The sequence below is a fragment of the Lutjanus erythropterus genome, chromosome 6 (genome assembly GCF_056507025.1).
Source record: "Lutjanus erythropterus isolate fLutEry1 chromosome 6, fLutEry1.hap2, whole genome shotgun sequence".
In the NCBI taxonomy this organism is placed as follows: domain Eukaryota; kingdom Metazoa; phylum Chordata; class Actinopteri; order Lutjaniformes; family Lutjanidae; genus Lutjanus; species Lutjanus erythropterus.
The window spans coordinates 20559728-20582424 of record NC_139322.1 but is presented as its reverse complement, the minus strand read 5'-3'; the positions used below and the strand labels follow the sequence as shown (position 1 = coordinate 20582424).

The 22697-nt window shown below is 38.4% G+C and overlaps 3 protein-coding genes and 3 non-coding genes across 6 annotated transcripts; 3 read left to right on the top strand and 3 right to left on the bottom strand.

The window, feature by feature from the left end:
- Positions 1-3692: 3692 nt before the first annotated feature.
- LOC146325218 (zinc finger BED domain-containing protein 4) lies at positions 3693-11807 on the bottom strand. The gene is made up of 5 exons (XM_084721087.1): positions 11077-11807; positions 9369-9635; positions 7278-7537; positions 6600-7188; positions 3693-5515 (listed from the first exon to the last, which is right to left on the bottom strand). The coding sequence occupies exons 1-5, from the start codon at positions 11224-11226 to the stop codon at positions 4673-4675; spliced, it is 2109 nt and encodes a 702-aa protein (XP_084577213.1). The 5' UTR covers positions 11227-11807; the 3' UTR covers positions 3693-4672.
- A 1491-nt stretch (positions 11808-13298) lies between these two features.
- On the bottom strand, positions 13299-18330 carry vma22 (vacuolar ATPase assembly factor VMA22). The gene is made up of 5 exons (XM_084720001.1): positions 18056-18330; positions 16853-16956; positions 16627-16739; positions 15495-15686; positions 13299-13770 (listed from the first exon to the last, which is right to left on the bottom strand). Exons 1-5 carry the CDS (start codon positions 18173-18175, stop codon positions 13631-13633), a joined length of 669 nt encoding a protein of 222 aa, XP_084576127.1. The 5' UTR covers positions 18176-18330; the 3' UTR covers positions 13299-13630.
- Positions 18331-18670: 340 nt separating this feature from the next.
- Positions 18671-18742, bottom strand: trnae-uuc (transfer RNA glutamic acid (anticodon UUC)). Its single transcript has one exon. It is a non-coding gene; the product is annotated as a tRNA-Glu (tRNA).
- A 691-nt stretch (positions 18743-19433) lies between these two features.
- trnah-gug (transfer RNA histidin (anticodon GUG)) lies at positions 19434-19505 on the top strand. Its single transcript has one exon. It is a non-coding gene; the product is annotated as a tRNA-His (tRNA).
- A 539-nt stretch (positions 19506-20044) lies between these two features.
- On the top strand, positions 20045-21708 carry ebp (EBP cholestenol delta-isomerase). Its single transcript, XM_084720000.1, has 5 exons — positions 20045-20148; positions 20656-20968; positions 21060-21096; positions 21200-21330; positions 21442-21708. Exons 2-5 carry the CDS (start codon positions 20656-20658, stop codon positions 21660-21662), a joined length of 702 nt encoding a protein of 233 aa, XP_084576126.1. The 5' UTR covers positions 20045-20148; the 3' UTR covers positions 21663-21708.
- A 916-nt stretch (positions 21709-22624) lies between these two features.
- Positions 22625-22697, top strand: trnaf-gaa (transfer RNA phenylalanine (anticodon GAA)). Its single transcript has one exon. It is a non-coding gene; the product is annotated as a tRNA-Phe (tRNA).

The following is a 22697-nucleotide window of genomic DNA, read 5'->3' as shown; positions in this document are numbered from 1 at the left end:
GGTAAGTGGAGTGATAACCCTGGTGCACTTACAGAAATAGATCCTATTGTGTGCTATAGTTGGAGTCACAGCATGTGCATGTCTGGCTGGCAGGGATAGGTGGCTCATTTAACTCACCCACCCCCTCTCTTTCCATGCCCTAGCTGTTAAAAGGCCAAAGGACAACACAATAGTGACTGTTACGTGTAGAAGTTAGGTCAAGACTGGGCACCAAAAATTTTAACTCCAATTTAAGGTATCTTGTATTAACTTTAAACTTACCCTTTTAGTGGCGGTTTAACGTTTAAAATAGTCATCTTTTGGAGATGGATTGAGCAAAATAATCAAGTTCCTCAAGACAGTTAAAATAGTTTCTCTGCCAAATCATCATGAGTAGGCTAACTAACTTTTTTTTTTTTTTTTTAGCTATCTAGCAAACAATCTAGCTTATGTTTTGTTAACTGTTTAGCAAGCTGGTAAACAACGTAGCTAACATTTTGCTACCTTTCTGAGCTAGTTAGCAAACAATCTAGCTAAAGTTTTGTTAACTTTTTGAGCTGTGTAGCAAACAGTGTAGCTAACATTGTGTAATATTTTTAGCTAGCTAGTAAACAATGTAGCTAACATTTTGTAATATTGTTAGCTAGCTAGTAAACAATATAGCTAACATTGTGTAATATTTTTAGCTAGCTAGTAAATAATGTTGCTAACCTTTTTGTAATATTTTAGCTAGCTAGTAAACAATGTAGCTAACATTTTGTCAACTTGCTGAGCCAGCTAGCAACAATCTAGCTACAGTTTTGTTTACTTTTTGAACTACATAGCAAACAATGTAGCTAACATTTTGTTTACTTTTTAACCCAGCCAGCAAAGAATATATTTTTATCAGAAATACAAGCAATAGTAAATCTAATGTATGTTTTTTTTTTAAATATATTTACTTACTTATTTATTTATTTAAATTGGGATAAAAAACCATCTCCATACTGATTAAACTGTATGACTGTACAGCAGAGGTCTACTTGATTTTACATCTACATTTATGCATTTTAAACCTAGATTTGCTAAACTCTGATTAGAATTAACCTTTGATTAAATTAATCTTTATTGATGCAACCCAATCTATATCTGTTACACACTTTATACAGTTGCCAAATTAAAAAAGGGAACCACCATATTCTGTGTAACCTCAAACACAGCGAGAGGGAGCTCTTTAATCCATCTGGCTTCAACTGTCAACAGAGCAGCAACAGGCGGGTTATTAATAACGATGCTTGACTCGATGTGTGTCTGTGTGTATGGGGTAACCAGGGCTCTCTTGTTACTAAACACCAGTTTTGTTTGTGCCAACTCCAAAGTCCAAGGGCTCTAAAACACAAAGGCCAGCTAAAGGGCACCCCAAACAGGAGAAGATTGGGAGCAGTGCAGTAGAAACAAATAGATACACAAACACAATGTGTAAGAGAGTATTTGTCCCTGTGCAGGAGTGAGGTGTGGACACAGTGTGCATGTGCCCGAGAACAATCAATCTATGAAATCACCCTGCATCAATATGGTCCTCTGCTGAGGCCATTGCATGGGGGAGGGGAAAAATTGTTTTGTAAGAGTGTGTGTGTATTTTTCTCTGTGTGTGTGTGTCTATGTGCGGACAGAAAATGGCTTTCTGCACTGCAGATGTAATAACTTGAGGCATAAGGGAGAGAGGCGGGAAGGAGGGGGCAGTTCAATTACAATTTCCTCCCCTCCCTCAGTCTCACTCGTTGCCAAGTAATTCATTTCAGAGGCAATTACCAATAGGACTGCAGCCCAGCCTGCTCGTCTAACTCATATGGATGAGCTGTCACAGCCGCGGGGGAGGGAGGTGAGGGGAGGGGGGAGACGCTTCAAGCTGCTCCACATACACTCACGATGAAGAACAACAGACCCCATGGGGACAAGCAAAAACACACTTTTTCAAAAGATTAATACACTGACACATCCACACGCGGATATCTAGCGACACATCTAAATCCACAGAGACATCCTGGGGTGATAATCATTAAGATCACAGCAATCTTTGATAATTATGATCTATGAGGGAAATCTCATTGTGTTTCAAACAGATTAGCACACTTCCTCTGAAGAGAGTTTTTTAAGAACAACAAAACCAGAAACACTGGGATGATGGTCTTTGGCAGTCAATGAAAAGGAGACGTATTCCTTGTGACAGTCCTTATAATCAGATCTATTGCAATTTCTTCACAGCCAGTCGTCTTCAAATTGATTGATGCTGTAGTCTTACTGTTCCCTATTAATTACAAAACATTCATCAATACATAGAACCAGTCTGTGAGGCTTTAACTGCCGATTATTTTCATTACCGATTAATCCGTTGCTTATTAATCGTTTAGTGTATTAAAGCTACTACAAGGGACTTTTGTTGATTTTGGGGGACCCATTGTAATAACCACAAAATATAACACCAGAAATTAAAATGACCTAAATAATAATATTGCGCTTCTTTTCAACTGGCTACTATATGACTCACTGTAACTTGACTAGGAAAATGTAAACCCAGGCTTGTTTCATTTGACTTAAAGGGGAATCCAAACCAGTGACAGACATTAAGAACAGCTATGGAAATAGCTGATCTTCTTGCTGATGGTCTCGCTTGCTTACGTAGGTCATATAGAGGAATTTTTATAAAATCAGAACTCTTTCATAAGCAGTTTAAAAGTCCTTCTAGTAGCTTTAAATGTCAAACAATGCTCATCACAATTTTCCAGAGCCCAAACTGACATCTTCAATCTGCTTCTTCTGTCCAACCAATAGTCCAAAACCCAGATTTTTCATTTACATTCAAAATAACAGAGAAAAGAAGCAAATCCTCACATTTAAGAAGCTGAAACCAACAACTGTTTTGACATTTGCATGACATTTTTGCTTGAAAAATTACTGAAATGACTAATTGATTATCAGAATAGTTGGCAATTAATTTTCTCTCAATCGACTAACTGATTAAATGACTAATCGCTGCAGCTCCAGCAGTTTGTGCCTTCTGATGTAGCATTAGAGAAAACAGGGTGCAGCAGCTACATATTGTTTCCTGCCATTTATTTCTAAGCACTTTAGTAATAAGGTTTTGTGAGCCTAGTTGGCTTTGGAGAAAAAGGGCTGTGTAGGATGTGGCTGCTGTCTTCCTGCTGACTCAAATTTAACTGTAATGGAATTACATGCAATTACCCAGCTGCCTCCCCACCGGCCCAACCACAGAGTAACAGAGTCCCTGAATATTAAGACAAACACACACTGCAGCATCCGCAGTTTTGCCTTCAAAGCGATACCCTGCAAAGTGGTTTCAAAACACTTCAGTGAGGTCAGACACAGCAAAAGCCTCTGTTGTGCCACACGCACACACATCCTCTGCTAGTTTTCTGGGGCAGACGCAGGGTCAAACCCATTTCAATTCCTAAAAGTTCAGCATTGGACATGAAATTGAAAACGGGGAAAAAAAAGTGCTGATAAAGAAAATGAAATGAAATTGACCTCCACTCTGACAGAGCGCACATGGAGTTATAAAAGGACTGGCAGAGGAAAATATAAAAGAATTAGGGTCAAAAAATGAGATATATGGAGCAGATTTCAGCATTTCTCCGCTGGAAAAAAAATAATGGTCTGCAACGTGCACGCATGCATGAGTGCACACACATCTGCAAACTGCACACACCTCTGCATTTGGAAGTGAAACTCATTTATTATGATGTTCCAGTGATGAGGCATACATACAGAGAAGAAAAAGAATAAGTGATGATGCACTGACATGTTGTTTAGCAGCTGACGCCTTCCTTTTAAAACACCAACAGATGAATTAGTCACAACTAGGGCTGCAACTAATGATTATTTTCTTCATGGAGTACTCTGCCAATTATTTTCACAATTAATTGATTAGTCTATGAAATGTCAAAAAATTTTGAAAGATGCGCATCTCAATTTCTCAGAGCCAAGGTGACATCTTCAAATTACTTCTTCTGTCCAACCAACAGTCTAAAACCCAAACACTTTTAATTTCCTATCATAAATGACAAAGAAAAGCAGCATATCTTCACATTTATGAAGCTGGAATCAGCAACTGTTTGACATTTTTATTTGAAACATGACTGAAACAATTAATTGATTACCAAAACAGTCGGTGACTGATTTTTTTGATCGATTAATCGTAAATCAACTAATCGTTGCAGCTCTAGTCAAAACCTCTAGGGTTACTGTATATCACTGAAGATAAATCATATGCTACAGTATGCAATAATTGACCATTTGGTTATTGTTGGCATGTCAGTGCTGGCAGGTACAGGGACAAGCTGTCTTCAGGGGTCAGGAGGATAGAGAGTGGGGGGTCTGTGGTTGTCTGGAGACCCTAATCAGGCAAAATAACGTCAAAGTAAATGCTTTAGTATTGATCTGTCCACAGCATGTGGTTTGATAGTCTGTATGCAGGCTACATTGTAAACAGACAGCAAAGCCTTCTTAAGAATGGAGACTGAGCCTCAGCTCTGAAATTCTGTGTAATTAATTCGATCTCATGTTGAATCGTGTGTTGAGGACTGTTTTATGTTGCTAGCTCGGTTCCCTCAGAGAGGAACAGAGGTTAGTATCCGAGAAGTATCTTCACTGCAGGTATAAAGCCTTCAGTTGCTATTTAGGTAAAAGAAATGCTTTAAGTCCATAGTAATCTGTAGTTGGCTTTGAGGTAGATGAGCGTCTCCAGGTTCTTTGGTAAGATGCGGCCTCTCTCTGGCCGCAGACAGCGCCCAGCACTAGTGAAAATGCTCTCCACCACAGTGCCACAGGCTGGTATGGTAAACGCCCTCTTGGCTACCTGGGTGAGCAGAGGAAAGTCAATTGCTTTACGCCGCCAGTAATGCAAAGCTTCCTCGTCTGTAGGTTCCTCTCGTAGGTAGATGGCCAACTCCTGCTCTAGGCTCTTGGCCTGCGTCGTGGGTCTCTGCTTGATGAAAGAGAAAAGCTTACAGGGCCGAGATAGTGAGGAGACCGGTGACGGGGCTGGGGCAGGAGGGGTGTGGGATTGAGGTTGTAGGTCTGTGTTGAGGTCTATGGGGCTGGAGGCTGGGGAATGTTTGGATAACTCCTCTATGAGAACTTGTCTGTGCCAGTCAGGGTTGCTGCTCCACGTGAGCTTGAACTGGGGGTCCAGGGTAGTGGCAGTGATGTAGAGGGGGTCCTCCAGGATAGGGGCCAACCGGCTTTCTAAAGCCTGGCTGAGGCCCACCAGGAGAGAGGGGCAGTGGGGGGTTGACGTCTCAGAGAGATGCTTACGGAGGCCCAAAACACAGGGCAGAGCCAAGCTGATGGACACGTGTCTGTCTGTGTGTATGTCTGCCTGTCTGTCCCCGTGCACCATGTCCCAGGCCTCAGTGAAGGGCTCCAAAGTGTCAGTGAACTCCCTCAGCACGGCCCTGTCTGATCCACCCAACGCCAGCTCTCCGGGACCGCTCATCTCCTCCAGGAACTCCACTGAGTCCAGCAGCCGTCGCAACACCTGGACCAAAAATTAAACAAACAAAAAAATTATTTGGAAAACTATGGAAACACACTGTTGATTTTGTCCTCAATGAAAGCCCCCATTTCTCAGTCCCATAATATAAATCTTGCTTAAACTGCAACATAATCAAGCTATGAAATGAACTAAATAATGGACACAAGCTGCACACTGGTAACTAGCGCTGTCATGATACCAGAATTTTAAAGTCTGACATAATACTTATACAAAAAAGATACTCAACACCTCTTTCAAAACCACAGCAAAACCAAAAAAAAAAAAAAAAAAAAGCCCAAGACACACAAAATAAGTGCTGGTACAGGAAAAGTCATTGAATGCTGGCTGGGTTTTCTATGCTGCAAGCCAAATTTCAGTCAGGAACATAAAGACTAAACTGAACTGAGCACTGAAGGCTTTTCATTTTGATAGTGTTGGTACTTCAGATACAATCAAATGTTAGTACTGTATTATTTTAAACATGTCGTATTGAAAAAAGTAAAGTAAAGCAACTTTACTAATGACACTTTATTTTAACCCCCATATTTAGCATCTATAAGTAGTATTTCAGACAGTAAATATAAACCGATGGAATATAAAACACTAGAGTTTTAAGTGTTGTAATTGCATGTAAATGTATTGGTCACTATAACTCCTCCTGTGAAATTGGTGCAACCAGTTATTGCCGTAATAATACAATGTAACAGTGTTTTAAGTAGGGCTGAAATTGAATTAATTGAAAATTTATCGAAATCGCAATAGGACTTACTGCAATTTTTAAGTCGCAGGAGGCACAATATTTTAGCAATAGCAATAGCAAATAAATCAAATACTATCATGCTGCAGAGATGTCCTGGCCTTTGGTACAAAACCCTGAAAAAAATCACACTATAATCAGAAGAGAATAATTGTGTAAAAATGATCAATCCCAGTAATATTGCCAATCATATCATAAATGCTGCTACTTACAATTACATTATATGTGTTAGAAATGATTTAGTGTCTACATACTACTTATAAATGCTGAAGGAGTTAAGGAAAAGTGCTACCTATACACTGACACATATGACTGAATAATATTACATACCTTAAGCTGAGCAGCCCAGTCTCTTGCTGCAGGAGGGGTACTTCCTGTTCCCCCCATGATCAACCCAGGACCATCAAACACCTGAGTGAGTTTCTCAGGTGGGACGGCAGAGGTAACGTAGTTGTAGAAACAGGCAGCCTTGGCCAGTGTGGAGGAGAGCTGTGGACAGGAGCGTAACCCCTCACTCACACACTGTTCAAGAGAGCGAGAGAAACAGTCCACCCGACACACACCCAGACCCTGCTCCCACGAGTCCTCCCATTCGTCCTCTCCACCATCATCATGGCCATTCCTGATCCCTTCTCCCACGTTATTACCATTGTCCACCTCTTCTTCGTCATCTTTGCTCTGTCCGTTAGGTGAAATCAGGAAACCAGGAAGACAACATGGCTTTACTGTTGTGGTCGCCAGGAAAGGGTCGGCAACAACACGAAACGCTCTCCCTGACACGCCGTGAGAGTGGCAGACATCATCAAAATCTGACAGCACACGATTCCCAGAGCTGCTTCCAGTCAGGGGCAGACAGGCCAGGAGAGCTGAACGCATCTGCCAATCAGATGTAAGAAAATGGCAGGTGACACCGAGGTACCTACAGAGAGAAAGAGAAGTGGACCCCTCCATGAGGGAATCAAACCAAGAGGGAATAATGTTGTTTTTTGATTGATTTTACCTCCTTACCCTGAAATGGCTCCAGTTAAGCCCCTCCAGACATCCAGGCTGAGACTGAGGGCGTGCGTTGAGGCCAGGGCCTGACGGGTTGCAAGCTGGGCCTGGTAGGCATAGGCTGGGAGGAGCTGGCTCTGGATGTAGTGCTGGCGCTCAGGAGTGTAACGTGGCTCCAGCAGCTGAAGCAGCTCTCTGAAGCCCTGATTTTCCACGATGGACACTGGCTGCAGGTCACGAACAATCATCTTTGCTATAGCCTCAGAGATCAGAACCTATGGTGACAAAATGCAACGTAAATGATCTTGATTACAGCTTCAGTGTAACACCACAATACATAGAGATGCACAGATACATCAGCCAATATTCACCCTGTTTACTAACTGAGTATTATTTATGCAAAGACTACAGCTGCAACAATTAATCTATTATTGATTATTAAATGAATTGCCAAATCTTTTGATAATAGATTTATCAGCTTGTGTAATATTTTAATGAAATTCTGGCTTCTTTACTCCTCTCTTTGGGTTGTGGGCAAAACGAGACATTTGACAATGTCAGCTTGGGCTTTGGGAAACACTGATCAACATATGTTTTACAGGAAAACAACCATTAATAACTGTTAATCGATTCACTGAGAAAGTGATTGCCTGATTAACCGACTAGGAAAATAATTGTTAATTGCAACCCTAGTTGAGATGACTGTCATCAACTGTATTCGAATATGGTTGAATTATTATGTGATCTATAAAAGGGAAAAGACAATCTGTATTTATGCTCTGTTATTATAAAGAAAGGAGCAAGTAATGTCAGATTTTTCTTCTTCCTGCTCTTTTTTCAGTCATGGAGTGTGTATAAGTAGTTTGTGTTAGAGTGTACTACCTGTTTTTGTAAAATTGGTATCAGAAAATACACACATCTGATTATTTTTCATAATTTATCTATTAGTCAAGCTATTCCCAAATTTAAGAATGACGCTGGCCAATATGAAATGTGAAGATCTTCTGCAGCTCACCTAAACCTTTTATCACAATTCTGATCAACACATGAGATTAATCGTACCAATGATGAGATATAAGATACATTTTGGTGTTAATGTGACAGGTCAAACTTCATTGAATGTTTTAATGTATTTAATTTATTTAATTATTTTATTTAATTTTATTTTTTTAATCACCTCTTTAGTCCCACCTGTAGCGCTGTCATGGCTCACCACTCCCACACTTTGGGAATCACTGGATTAATCTATAAAATGTAAAAAGACGTGGAAAAAAAAATGCTCATAACAGTTTCCCAGAGCCTCAAGTGACGTCTTTAAATTGCTTTTTTTGCCCAGCAAACAGTCTAAGACTCAAAGACTCCATACTTCCAGAAATGACAAAGAAAAATAGCAAATCCTTATATTTAAGAGGGTGGAACTGGCAAATGTTTGAAATTTTTGCTTGAAAAATGAATGAAATGATTTATCGATTATCAAAATAGTAGGCAACTAATTTTCTTTTGATCCACTGGTCAACTAATCAATTAGTTGTTGCAGCTCGAAACACAACACATTTGTTTTTTCTCCCATTTTTCATGCATCGAAGTAAAATAGACTTCCTCTGTGCACACTAAAGGCTTATTTCTCTCAAACTTTGTTCAGAAATTGGTTAAAAGATAATGCATCCATCTGACAGGTGTGGCATATGGAGATCATTGTACAGCAGTGCCTTTCACTGGACACAATAAAAGGCCACTCTACATTGTGCAGTCTGATCATGAAAAAAGATTATGAGAAATATGGCTGCCTCACATCAGGCTGTAGATACCTCTTTTTTTTCCCAAACAAAGTCATGACCCACCCTACTCAGCCTTGGCAGAGGAGAAATGCTCACTAACACAGATTTTAACAAATTTGTGAACAAATTTTTAGAGATAAACCTTTTGTAAAAATAAGTCCTCTTTTACTTCAACTTGTGAAAAACAGGAGCAAAAACAAAAGCGTTGTTCAGTGACAGAATTCCACAATCATTCCAAACCAAAAACAATGAAACACTTGTAGGATTTCATAAATAGCAGCTCAGTTATTTGCATCTCAAGTGATGATGGGACTATAATAATACACACCTGACGTGGGTCATGTCTGTCAAACTTGGTCACCCCTCCTCCAGAGCCTCCTCCTACTCCTCCCTCCAGAGTCACTAATCCTCCGACACCCCCTCCTCCTCCTCCTCCACCTCCTCCTCCTCCTCCTCCCACTCCAGCACTGATGGGGAGGGTGTAGCGGGTATTCCCTCCATTGGTAGTGAAACTGTGCAGGGAACCAGAGGAGTAGCCCTCTCTCTTCATATCCTTCCTTTTCACAAAGTCATCATACATAGCCTGATGCTTCCGCTGGATGGGAGAGAGGCAGTGTGGGGCACAATAATGTTATTAGTTCTACATATTTCTTGAATCTCTTCAACTGTTTGCATGTATTAATAGAGGGTGAATTAATATAAATCTAATTCTGTCTAAATTGTTTTAATGTGGCTACATGTTTAAACGTACACACATTTTTATCTCCTTCCCTCTATTTTTGACTAACTAAATTTTGATGATGTTACTGAGGGACCTGTAAAAATGACATATAGTCACATGTTGACATAGCTAATGTAAGTAAAACTGGCTAACTTGCTACCTAATCTATATCGATTGTTAGCTAGTTACCTTAAACAAATGAAGTTTGTATGTAGTATGCAGCTTAACTAAATATATACCACCAGGTACAGCTACAGGTCCCCCATCTTTCAACTTATATTTTCAAAATTTGGCTACAGTTAGCCTCATCTTTTAACTCTCAAAATTAGGTTTTCTTTTCAACATAGACAAGTTTATCACATAGAATATTTAAGTACAGGAAACAGGAAAGGAGAAAGTTGACCTAAGTTCCTCTAACAAGTTTGCTCCACTGTTATCAGAGCTCAGAAGGGTTGATTTAGGGGGCTTCAATAAATGAAAAATATTTGACTTTCCTCAAAACTGCACCCCAAAACTTTTTCAGCACTAGACAAATGTTTCTCGGACACCAAAGATTGTCCTACTTTCTTGGAAGGGGAGAGTGATACAAAGTGTTTGCAATCTGCAAACTGACTGCTAGATGCCACTAAATGTTAAGTGATTTACGTCACATGGCTACATAATGCACTTTAGGTCCAGGGCTGTTTTATAAGTAATTGGCTGTCGACCTATTCTGTCATTTTGGTATGAGGAGATGTTGGTGGGCTCTAGCTTGTAGGTTTAAACACAGGGATAAAATGTTTTATTTGAGAATAAATAACAAATTACATTTTAAATAATGTATTTCAAGCAGGCTATTTCATAAACATAAACAGAAATAAGCCCTTTGAATATTTTGTTACACATTACATCTTTCTTTCTTCCCAGCAAAAATAATTAAATACGTAATTTAGTTACATTTAATTATGATATGGCCCATCTAAATGTGCCAGAAACAATAAATAATGAATTAAGTTAAATAACTTCTAATAAGTAAACCTGCAATGAAGTAATGAACAGTGTTATTAGTTGACATGTAGAATAGTGAATTCACTGTTTCTGCAGCATGCTGCCTAGTGGAAGAAAATCCAGTATGGGCAAATCCTCCCTTGTGGAGAAGCAACAGACTGTCTAGTCAGGTTTATAGCTGACACTGTAGTACACATAAAAAGATGCAGTGATGCCAGCTGTTTGGGATGATGCTGACAGAAACGTGATGAAGACTGAGAATAAGTGCAGATGCTTCGTCCTTCCATGTTAACAGGGATATGCAAGATTTTTATTTTGAAATCATTACCTTGAGATGCGTTACGAAGTTGGACGTGACACTCCGCTTCGCCTGGATCCGGGTGCCACAAGCCTTGCAGTTGGACTCGATTTTTCCATTTTCACCTTCAAACACAATATTAAAGTAATCCAGAATAGACACCTTCGAAACTGACGCCATTGGAGCCCACAGTCCCTCTGCTCCGAAGTGAAATCAACTTGCGATCAAGGACAATCTGAGTCTGGGGTATCAATAACACCTCGCCTCTAATAATCATGAGCGCAGGCCGGCGTGTTTACTTCCCCAATCCCTGATCACACACATCCAAAAAAAATGTTGCAGACAAAAGAAAAAAATAATTCCAAGCAGGAGTTGCGTCGCTTGCACGTCCGAAATCGGCCACAATCGGGCTACAGGGGCTGCTGCAGATGTCTGGAAACATCAATAATGTGATAGAGAGGCGACATCCGTTGTTTCTGCGCTCCCATCCGTCGATCGGACGCAACTGAAGAGGAGGCAGAGTGTGTGCTTCATGGAGGCAAACACACAGTGTTATAATTGGAGCAGGAAGTACACACAATAAACGGGAGTTTCGTTTCCCGTTTCGACTGTTCCCGGTAATGTTCGGCTGTCCCCAGTCAAACTGCCGGGATGTGAGGGTGGTGGCGCTCGGTCAAATGTTTTCAATTATAGTCTGCTCATGTCCTTATAATAAGAGGAGGCAGTTTCCTCTGGCATAATACTTACAGTAAGACTGGAATTAAGACAGGATTTACGTATTGAAATAAAATAAGAATAATACTTATCTTTGCTATTCAAAATTAAGCATTTCGTTATTTGTTTATGTATATTTACCGTTATTTTGACGCAAATATTACATGAAAGACAATTGGTGCCACTAAAGAGCTAATAAGTTTTAAATAATGCATTAATTAATGGTTAGTAAGTCATTTACCAATGTTTTACAAAATACTACAGCTACTCAAATTACTGCAATTAAGTAATTTTTTGGGGGTACATGTATTTTTTCAAGTCTGTGATTTTACTCTCACTTAAAAGGTACGATTAAGTATGCATTATATAATGTAATCTACTTTTAAAATCATAATTAACTACTTAGTAGGCCTACAATTTGAATTAATTTCCAAACATTTCATTTGCGTTTTTGTAGCCATTAAAGCTAAGTGAGCACAAACAGGCCAATGACACCCGTGATGCACAGATGAGACAAAACACACTGCGGCAGACACACGTTCAGAGAAGTGACTACTGACCAGCATAAAGTTAGGAGTAATTTAAACTGAAGACTTCGAGAAACAGAAACCTCTTTCGATTAAATGCCAGTTGTTAAAAAGTAACTAATACTCAGAGTACTTTTTTAAAATTGTAGTTCAATAATATTTAAGTAATGTACAAACCTTCTACTTAGATACAGATTTCCTTTACAGGAGGGCTTGGGTTGCTGGGTTATGAAAAATATTTGCAAAGTACACGATTTGTTTGTACAGCACCTCTGAAAAACAATTTAAGAAATTGCTTTACACAAAACAATATAGACAAACAGAGAATAACAAAATCAGCAGGAATTTGCATACGTTTGTGATTTACTAATCAATATGTTTAACTATTTTTAAGAAAACAACTGCAGAAGATCTGGATCACATATATTTACTGACAACTTGTATAGCATTTCTAAATCAATTGCTGGAATGTATAGCTGCACTATTAACAAATGAATAGAAAACAACACCTGTCAAATTTTTTTTACAACCTGGCAACTAGGGCTGGGTATCAGTACTCAACACCTTTAAGATATGACCCAAATAACCCAGTACCAAATAGTACTGAAACTTCTCCAGTCAAAAAATACCTGCTTTTGACCCTTTTTTTAACCCACTACTACAGCACCTACAACCCATACAGTCTGTGGTGTGGTGGAGTCAAATGTGATGTATTTGATGAAAAATGTTCAAAAGTATGGTTCTACTACATGACTGTGGCATCTAATAAAATATATGCACAAAATACGGAAGGATTATGTCGAGAATGCTTCCATTCACATGATGGGTATCAAATTAAGTAGAAAAAAGGTATTAAATTAAATACTCTATTGGTACTGGTATTGTATTTATTTTAAATGATTCTCAGCCCTTGTGGCAAACTTCAACTATTTTTCATTAATGGCTTATATTAATTAATACAGCCATTAATTAAACCTATAAACCTCTCATAAAGGATGCCTTATCAGAAAGTGGTACCAACCATTTATTGAAAAGATTCAAACACGTTCTGTTTATATTTATAAGTTAATTGTTACAGTCTACAACACAGATTCTATTGAGCCTGAGTAAATCCTCAAAGAGAACACATCCATCTCAAACAGGCCACAGAAAGAAAAGCACAAGATCAGACATAATCTATTAGCAATTTATCATCAAGTAGTCACTGTTCCATCTGTAAGCTCTACTTAATATCCACCAGGAGGATCACTGTTGAGTTCAGCTCGCCATGGAGCATAATCTACTGACTGTCCTCTGTAGCAACAGGCTCCTCTCAGATCATCTCCAGTGTGACTCGTTGAGACTCATTCAGTCACCTCGTCCGCCTGGGCTGCTGAGGCGTTCTCCTGGGGAATCTGTTTGTCTTTCATGCTGTGCTTCAGCTCCTGTCTGGTGTTCAACACTGCGGTCTGAAGGGCTGCGATCTCAGCCGACAGCTCTATTACTGTAGCGTGACAGAAAAAAAAAAAGAGAGAGAAGAAGGATGAGGGAAAGGATTTACCAGTACTACACTAAGAACTGTGTCAGAGGTTTCCTCTTGCACACACACATTAAAACCCACACATTAAAACCCATATGTCACCAATAAAACTACAATCAAGGTTCCTGCACATTTTCTGAAGTCAATTTCAACCATTTTCAAGGTGCATTTTCAAATGACATATATGATGCTTTAAATGTATGCTCAAAACGATTAGGCCCCATTTCATTTCATCATCACATTAAATCAGATATTGACAACCAAAATTATGGATCATGAGAGCATTCCTCAGACGGGTGAGAAATTAAAGGAAAACACAACAAAGTTTCATGTTTCAAAATCTGTTACCTGTCTGTAAATAGACTCAGCACCCTTTATAAGCTGACTGAGCCAACATAAAACAATCAGTTAAACAATTACTAGACAATGAACTTCAATTTAAATAAAATCCTATGAAATAAAAGACTAACAAATCACACTAAGTGTAGTGACATATGTGGAGTGGCAAGCCAGGCTCAGGTTTTTCCTTTCATTTTGTGTGAAAGGAAAAAGCAATTAGGCTCTCTCTGACTTATTTTATTTATCTAAAAAGTGAACTATTCAGTCAGAGAGCGATTTATTATGAAAGCAATGCAATTACATTTTCAAGCAGTTTCAAGCGCTTCATCCAAAATCCAAGCCCTATTCAAACTTTGAATATTAAAAATTCAAGCATTTTCAAGGATTTCCAGCTCCTGTAAGAACCCTTTACAATATTTTTCTCATACGCCTAATTAGCAGGGTCATGTCATATTTAGGTTGGTTATTTTTTACGCCTTTCTTCACATTCTAAATTTTAGACTTAATCTGTGGCAGCAGGAGAATAAGATCTTTATTTTCTCTATCCTTTAAGTTTATTCATCTGCCCACCCATATCTATATCCTTATAAGCTTCTTATTAGCAGAATATATGCAAGAACTAATGCATGCTCAACATGCTGAGTAAACTAAGAAAACACATTCAAACAGATGAAACACTACCAAATGAAATAAACATCTTCACAAATCTGGTAACACATAACATAACAAAACATGCTGCAAATATAAAACATTAAATATAATACTACTAATGTCATAATACTGAAAATGTCCAAAGTCATGGTCAGGATTTCACTCGATGGAGGTGAGAGCAACAGTGAGGTTAACCCCAAGTGTATAGCTAATATCTGCAAGAATATGTCAATCATGTATCAGTGAGCTTATTTTCCCAACATCAATGACAGGTAGTCAACCTGTGTGTGTTTCCTTATGTGGTTGTTTTCTGTGTTTGCAGCATGTTTTGTTATGCTGTATATAAATTTTCAAATTGGTGAAAACGCTCCACAATTTGCCCATTTTATTTATTTGCGACATTTTTTTAATGCTCCATAAGTTTTGTTGAATTGATGAAGAATGCTTGTTTTCTAAAGATGGGATGAACTGGGCCCTGAAGGCCACCTTAACAATATCAAGAAAAATAAACTGATGTAATATGGGATGCACTGGATAAAACTGTTGACACGTGGTTGTTTTGGTATATCGTGAAAAGAAAGAGAACTCCAGCTGTCCTTAGCAGTTTCTTGTACGCATATATCAAATAAAAATGAAGACATAATCTTTGTTATATCCTAAAGTATTCACATATTAAACAAAAACAAAATGCAGACTACCTTGCTTGAATGACGACTGTGCTTGTTTAAGAGACTGTGGCACCAGAATCCCAAACCATTTCAGAGGATCTTGCTGAGGATTCTGCTCACTTTTCCTTGCTGGAGTTAGTTCAGGAGCTTTCTCACCACTTGCTTCTTCATGTGCCTCTTTCTCTGTGGTATCCTTTTTTGGTTTGATTCTCCTTCTGACACCTGAATGAGACAGCATAATATAATAAATAACAAAATGCGTTTTATAAATAGTTATATAAACAACATTCATTTTTGACACAACTGTGTGGGTAGTACTCTGTGATGCTGATGGGGACGGTACTGACAGTCTATGTAGGGAGAATGTGAAGAATATCGTACCCACAAAGACTGTACAGCATTTTTCAAAACAAACCCTGCATTAATCCTGACATAAAGGCTCTCTTTCTCTGGAAAAAAAAAGGCCCCTTTTCCATACACATATGCTGGCTTGGTTTGACTCGGTTTGACTTGGCGCTTCAGCTCAGCACAGCAGGGATTTGCATCTCCATTACAAAAGGGCTACAAGCTTGAAGGTTTGTCTTTTTATGGATACACACTTGTCTTAAGTCGAGCGGCTGTAAACTGTGGATAAACATTTAATTTCCTACAAATTGTACCCTGTTAGCTGCCCCATTATTTTGTTTTTGTGAAGCACCAAAGTCCAGAAATGTTCGATTTTCATCAGCAGAAACTAAACACAGCTGAAAGTCAGCATGAAACTATAATAAAAATAACCATAAAAAGCATTTTACAGAGCCATGTAATACATGCTCTTATATTCCACTCAGGTGCAATATCAATTCAAACTGTGCAATATCAATATTTCCTATGTGCAATGGAGTAAACATTGAGTGTGTTTCTTGTCTATATGGTTCTTATTGTTTTATTATGTCTGCTTGTCTGTTAATTTATTGTGTATCGCTTCATGTGGATTTGACTTGTTATTTTGCTGTCGCCTTTGCTGCTGTAACACTGAAAACTTCTCTGTTGTGCGGTTAACAGGAAAGCAAGACTAATTTTGCTTTAGTACACTGTTAATGGGGATCCTAACCAAAACAAAAAAACAAATACAGGATTATCTTCTTATCCTGTCACACCACGTGCACTATGGTAGACTCACCTTCTTCTTGAGGTCCAATATCCTCTACTGATTTTGCATCTTTTCCTGCGTCTGTATTACACTTTTGTTCAACCCTTTCTGTGCAGAAATCAACCTCACCATTTTCCAGTGTTCTGTAACACAGAAATTCAAACCATAAAAAATGTAAAATGACAGTCGTTCAGTTCCAGTGGACTAAAATTTACCTGGCAGCATCCATTTCTGTGAAATTAGTCTAATTCCTCACCTAGCATGAACGTGGACCAGTGGCTCCATTTCACTTGCATATTGAAGTGCAGAGACTTGTTTGTTTCCCATGGAATATCGAGCTTTGGATATGGAAAACCATCCCTATGGGAAACACAGAATGGTAAATTACAAGTCTTGAAACATAAAAAAAATTGTGTGATATGTACATGAACATACAAATCAGAGGACATTCATTCGATAAACAACTTACACAGGACTAGAGCTGGGAAAAATATTAATATTATGTAAATACTGAGACATGAAAACTGATACAGATAATAGATATTAGATTTATTGCATTCGTAACATTGTGATATTGTTATATCATGCTATGGTGTAAGTGATGTCTTTTCCTGGATTTAAAGGGTGAATTACAGTAGAGTGATACAATTTTCTAAACTTACCAGACTGTTCTAGCTGTTACCATTGTGTTAATATTGTGTGAAAGCACCAATAATCATTCCTACACTATCGTCGCAATATCATTAGGAAAGTATATGGTAAAAAGTATTGTGACAGCTGGTGGGTACTTTGATCAATAGCAATGCACCATATTCTATAACATCATCATATGTTTGCACTATTTGAGAAGTCATGGTATATTATATTAGAGAAGGTGTGGATATTGAGATATATGCTGAATAGGTAAAAGATACAGAAGGATCAGCAGCTCAGGTTGTGAGACTGCTTAGTTCATCCTTAGGATCCCTCAAAATAAATTACTTTGTTCTATCATTTCTATTTATCCCTTCAACCAATTCCAATTAATCAATCAAAGAGGGGACTACATCAAAATTAGGGCTGCAACTAACGATTATTTTCACAGTCATTTAGTCTTTTGATTATTTTCTCAATTTATTTTCTTAATTGATTAGTTGTTTAGTCCATAAAATGTCACAAAATTGTGAAAAATGTCAATCAGTGATTCCCAAAGTCCACAATGAGTTCCACAAATGTCTCGTTTTGTCCACAGCTCAAGAATATTCAGTTTACTGTCATAATGGAGTAAAGAAACTAGTATTTTTGCCAAACATTTAATAAATTACAAAAATTAAAAATCATGAAGTCTTCAAAGACATGTTTGTGCAGATTTTATACGTTCACATACACATACATATAAACAGAAATAAAAGTCTACTGCTGGAAAGCTTGTTAAAAGGAAATTGTAGATAAACTCTGCGTGGTTTTCTGTGCAACCTACCTGCTCTATGAGAGAGCTGAGAGTGGACCGTTTCTCCTCCAGTAACTCCAGCTGGTCCATGAAACGGAGCAGCTTTTCGTCCAGTAACAGAGAAGATTGCTCCAGTTCTGTCCCACCCATGTTGACTTAATTTAACGTACTAGCTCAAGCACTTTCCCATACAAACTTTAACGACGTCCCTTCTACTGGAAATCGGCCATTCAACGTTAAAATAGACAGCGTTAACAACACTACACCAGACGTTTACTGCTTCCGTGTAGCGTCATGTGACACTTTATGTCACGTGACTCACATCTCATAGTCATAGCAATAAAACAAAGAAATCATGTCAGTATTACAGCTTTGAACGTGTAATCGTAACGCATTTAAGTTATTAAATGTATATATTAAAGTATTTTCTTTGTATTGACATAGCAACCAGTACTAGTAAGACAGGTTATATATGTAAGTGACCTAAAGAAAATACGCAACAGTCCATCCAGCATGTTTACTGTCGTCGTGATTAGCTGTGACTTGTTACGATACTTGAAAAATAAGCTCGTGGAATATCTTCCTATACGAAACACGTGTACTTAAGAAGTCCATTAAATAATTTTGAAATGAACAAAACGGTAGTTCCCATACCGGGAGTCGAACCCGGGCCGCCTGGGTGAAAACCAGGAATCCTAACCGCTAGACCATATGGGACTGATAAGTCATTCACAGACACCCAACTTTTTAAAGGGTTATCTATTCCAGGCGTTCTAATGGCTTCTTTGTCATCATTCTTTCCCCCAATGTCAGAATGCGTGATATACAGTGGCTGAAACGACAAAGTTATAATGAATGTTGTCAAGTTAACTTGGGTTTGTCTAAGAGAACCCTTGATTTGTGAGACCCTCGCGAGACGTGTGCGAGGTATTTCGTGAGTCTGGGGTTCCCTTCTGGACACTACATGTAGCTAACTTCATGGACGTATCTCTATATATCTTCCGCAGCTTGGTTATAGTGCTTACCTTGCGAATCGCTAACAGTACTGCAAATTAGCGTAACAGCTAGCATTTCTCGTGTTAGCTATCAGAGTATGTGCAACTTTTGCTAACGTTAGCTGACGTAAATTGTAATGTTACTGGTATAACGTTTCATCCAACAGCGACGTTTAGAAAACGACAGGAAAGCTTTTTTTTTCCAGATTAAAAAATAATCGCTAACGTTTGCAGCTGGCAAATATGTTATCCCGCAAATGAAGTAGCTAACCTATTTGTTGTAAATTGGAGGTGTGAAAGCGGTCCCGGGAGTCTGTAGAGCATCAAACTATTTTCACCAAATTACCCTGTGAAAGCTATCAACCCTTCATAAAGGCTACAGGACCGATAGTGAACATCACTCCCAGTAGCTCGCCGTGATCGTATAGTGGTTAGTACTCTGCGTTGTGGCCGCAGCAACCCCGGTTCGAATCCGGGTCACGGCAGGGATAAAACCCTGGCACGGCTTGGGAGGACAATTTTTCCTTTCTTTACAAAACAATACGAAGCCACCACATCGAATATATCACGACCGTTGGGTGCAAAGTGTTTTCTTTTTGGCGTAAATATAGTAAATGTCTTTGAGGAAATGAATACAACTTTACATGAGCACACAGCTAGCGTTACGGTAGTTACTACCGACCGTTGATAAATTTGACTACCTTCCTCGCAGCCATGTCAAAGTCAAAGATCAAGGCTACAAATAGTTTAATGTAAAATCATTCGTTTCTAAATACAATAAATTTACATAAGGTGCCGTAATTCACCCTTCACCAAGTGTTGAAATATTTTATAACTGTGTTCATGAAAAGATGGGACGGTCCTTGGGAGTAAGAGAGGCGTTTTCATTGGTGGTCGTCAACGACAACGTTCATGTTCCGAGGTAAAGAGCCAATCAGACGGCCAACAGATCGCATGTGCTGCTAGCTCTATGCATACGGCCCTCTGATTGGTCTTTACGATCATAAGGAACCGCCTCCCACTTCAGTGAGTTCCGTCTTTGAATGCCAGGCATGTACAGTAGTTAGACAGCACTGGAGTACTGGATCTATTAGACATTGTTTTTATTGCGGCTGAACACCAAATTTGTTAGGTAAGGACAAAATACACATTTATTACTGTTTTTCTTGAAGAAAACTTTACCTCTAATAACTCTGACTATCATTTTATAGACTCATATAGTAAGGTCAGCGCAATTAAGTATATGCGTGTTCATTCTTCAATTCAACTAACATGCATATTATTTTTAATATCATATCAAATCAATCACTTTTAAGTATATAGTGGAAGTGTTTGTGACTTAAGGTTTATTGACATTTCTCAAATTTTCATATACTGTCTAATCACTGTGCAGTCTGAAAAACAATTACTCATATAATAAAAAATAAATATTGATAATTCTAATAGATGTAATACAAATGTGATTGAATAAATTGATAAGTGAATAGTGAAACGAGTACATATTACAATACACACCAAAGGCAGGACAAAGGTAAACATGCAAATATGTAATACAGAATTGTTTTGTTGCTGTTATTGTTTTTGTTATTATTGTGAATATGTTTGAAGAGTGTTGCCCATCCTTTCTTGAAACAGATGATGGATGCCACATCAGCAACAGGAGTTCTTCATCCCTACTGGCCACGGGACCTTTATATTCCCACCTATGTCGCCAATGACAGATCTATGTCAGAGATCCTGGTGTTTCTGTTTTCTGTGTCTGGGGTGTTTCTGCTCGTCACCTGGCTGATCACTGGCCGGAAAGGGGCCACCGGGACACTGGGGACATGGAGGCGTCTGGCTATATGCTGGTTTGCTGTTTGTGGTTTCATCCATGGTGTCATTGAGGGCTGGTTCTCACTATATTATGATATTATTCCAGGAGACCAGAGCTTCCTGTCACAACTCTGTGAGTACAAACAAGGAAAATGACAAAAAAAAAAGTGCAAAAACTGTGATGAAAGTGCTCAGTTAATATGTTTTATATTTTTCTCTCACAGGGAAAGAATACTCCAAAGGAGACAGTAGATATGTGATGTGAGTTATTCTCTACGCAGAAAGATGTTGAACTTTGGGATGTAAAAGAAGGGGAAAAGCTGCAACTAACTGTACATATTATATATACACACTTTGTTTCTAGAGCGGATAACTTCACTGTCTGTATGGAGACTGTGACAGCATGGTTATGGGGACCTTTCAGCTTTTGGACTGTGTTTGCCTTCTTAACCAACAAGCCCTACAGATTTGTTCTGCAACTTATCATTTCATTAGGTAAGAGGGTCAACAAAAACTGTCATTTCACTTATAAGCAAGTTCACAGAATTCAATTAGTTGTTGTTTTGTCATATTTATATGATTGTTTTTTTTATAATGGGATTCCAGGTCAGCTGTATGGAGCTGTGCTTTACTTCTACACAGAGCACAGAGATGGTTATGCTCACAGTGAGTTGGGACACCCTGTCTACTTCTGGTTCTACTTTGTGTTCATGAATGTTCTGTGGATCATCATACCGCTGACGCTCATTGTGGATGCATGGAAACAGCTATCAGCAGCCCAGGCACACACTGACAACATGAGGTCACACAAGTCTAAGAGGAACTGACCAGTGGAAGACTCAGGCTGTCTGAGGGGCGGGGGCAAAACAAGAACTTCAAATAAGCTAAAAAAAAAAAAAAAAAAAAAATTAAAAAAATGCAATAAACTTGAAATACACTAAACATTGTTGGTGATCATTTCCTAATTCAGTGTTTATCCTACTTCTCAACCTAATTTATTTACCAGGGACAATTAATCAGCATTGCAGTTTACACTGTAATGTAAATGTGCTGCATTAACAAGTATAACAAAATAATACAATACATATGTACAGTGGTGGAATGTAACTAAGTATATGCACTCAAGTACTGCAGCAAAAAATTTAAGTATTTGCACTTGAGTATTTTCATGCCATGGTTTGCTTACAAAAACAAAGAGCTTATAAAATATGATGCTTTGTTATACATATATAAAATTAATATGAAACTATTTTGATAATTGTTTAAGTCATTTCTCATGCAAATACTTCTTATGGACCCAGCTTCTCTAATGTGAAGATTTGCAGCTCCCTTTCCTCATAATTTATATAATATTTTATTTATTTGTAAATGATTTTTAGATTTGGGATAAAAACAAGGATTGTGAAAGTGAAAAAATAATCAGCAGATTAATTTATGATGAAAAGTTGTATTAGTTGATTATACTTAGATGCTCAACCAGCGCCGCACAGATAATCTAGTGGACCTTTGAAAACTACAGCCAATTAAATGCGGACATCGTCCCAGTATGAGAGGTAAATGATAAAAATGCTGTCCCACATAAACCAGAACACCCGGCTACCCTATCCTATTGTAAAAAAAAATACATAACAAACGAAATGAAAGTCAACAAGGCGTGTATATAACCACGTCAACTTTCTATGCACTTTTGCACGCCATACAAAAATGTAATCGTGGGGATACAATATATTCTTTTCTCTATGTAAATAAAGACATATAATTAAAAGCTAATTACCATTATTTCCTATGCGCCGAAATAGCTCAGTTGGGAGAGCGTTAGACTGAAGATCTAAAGGTCCCTGGTTCGATCCCGGGTTTCGGCA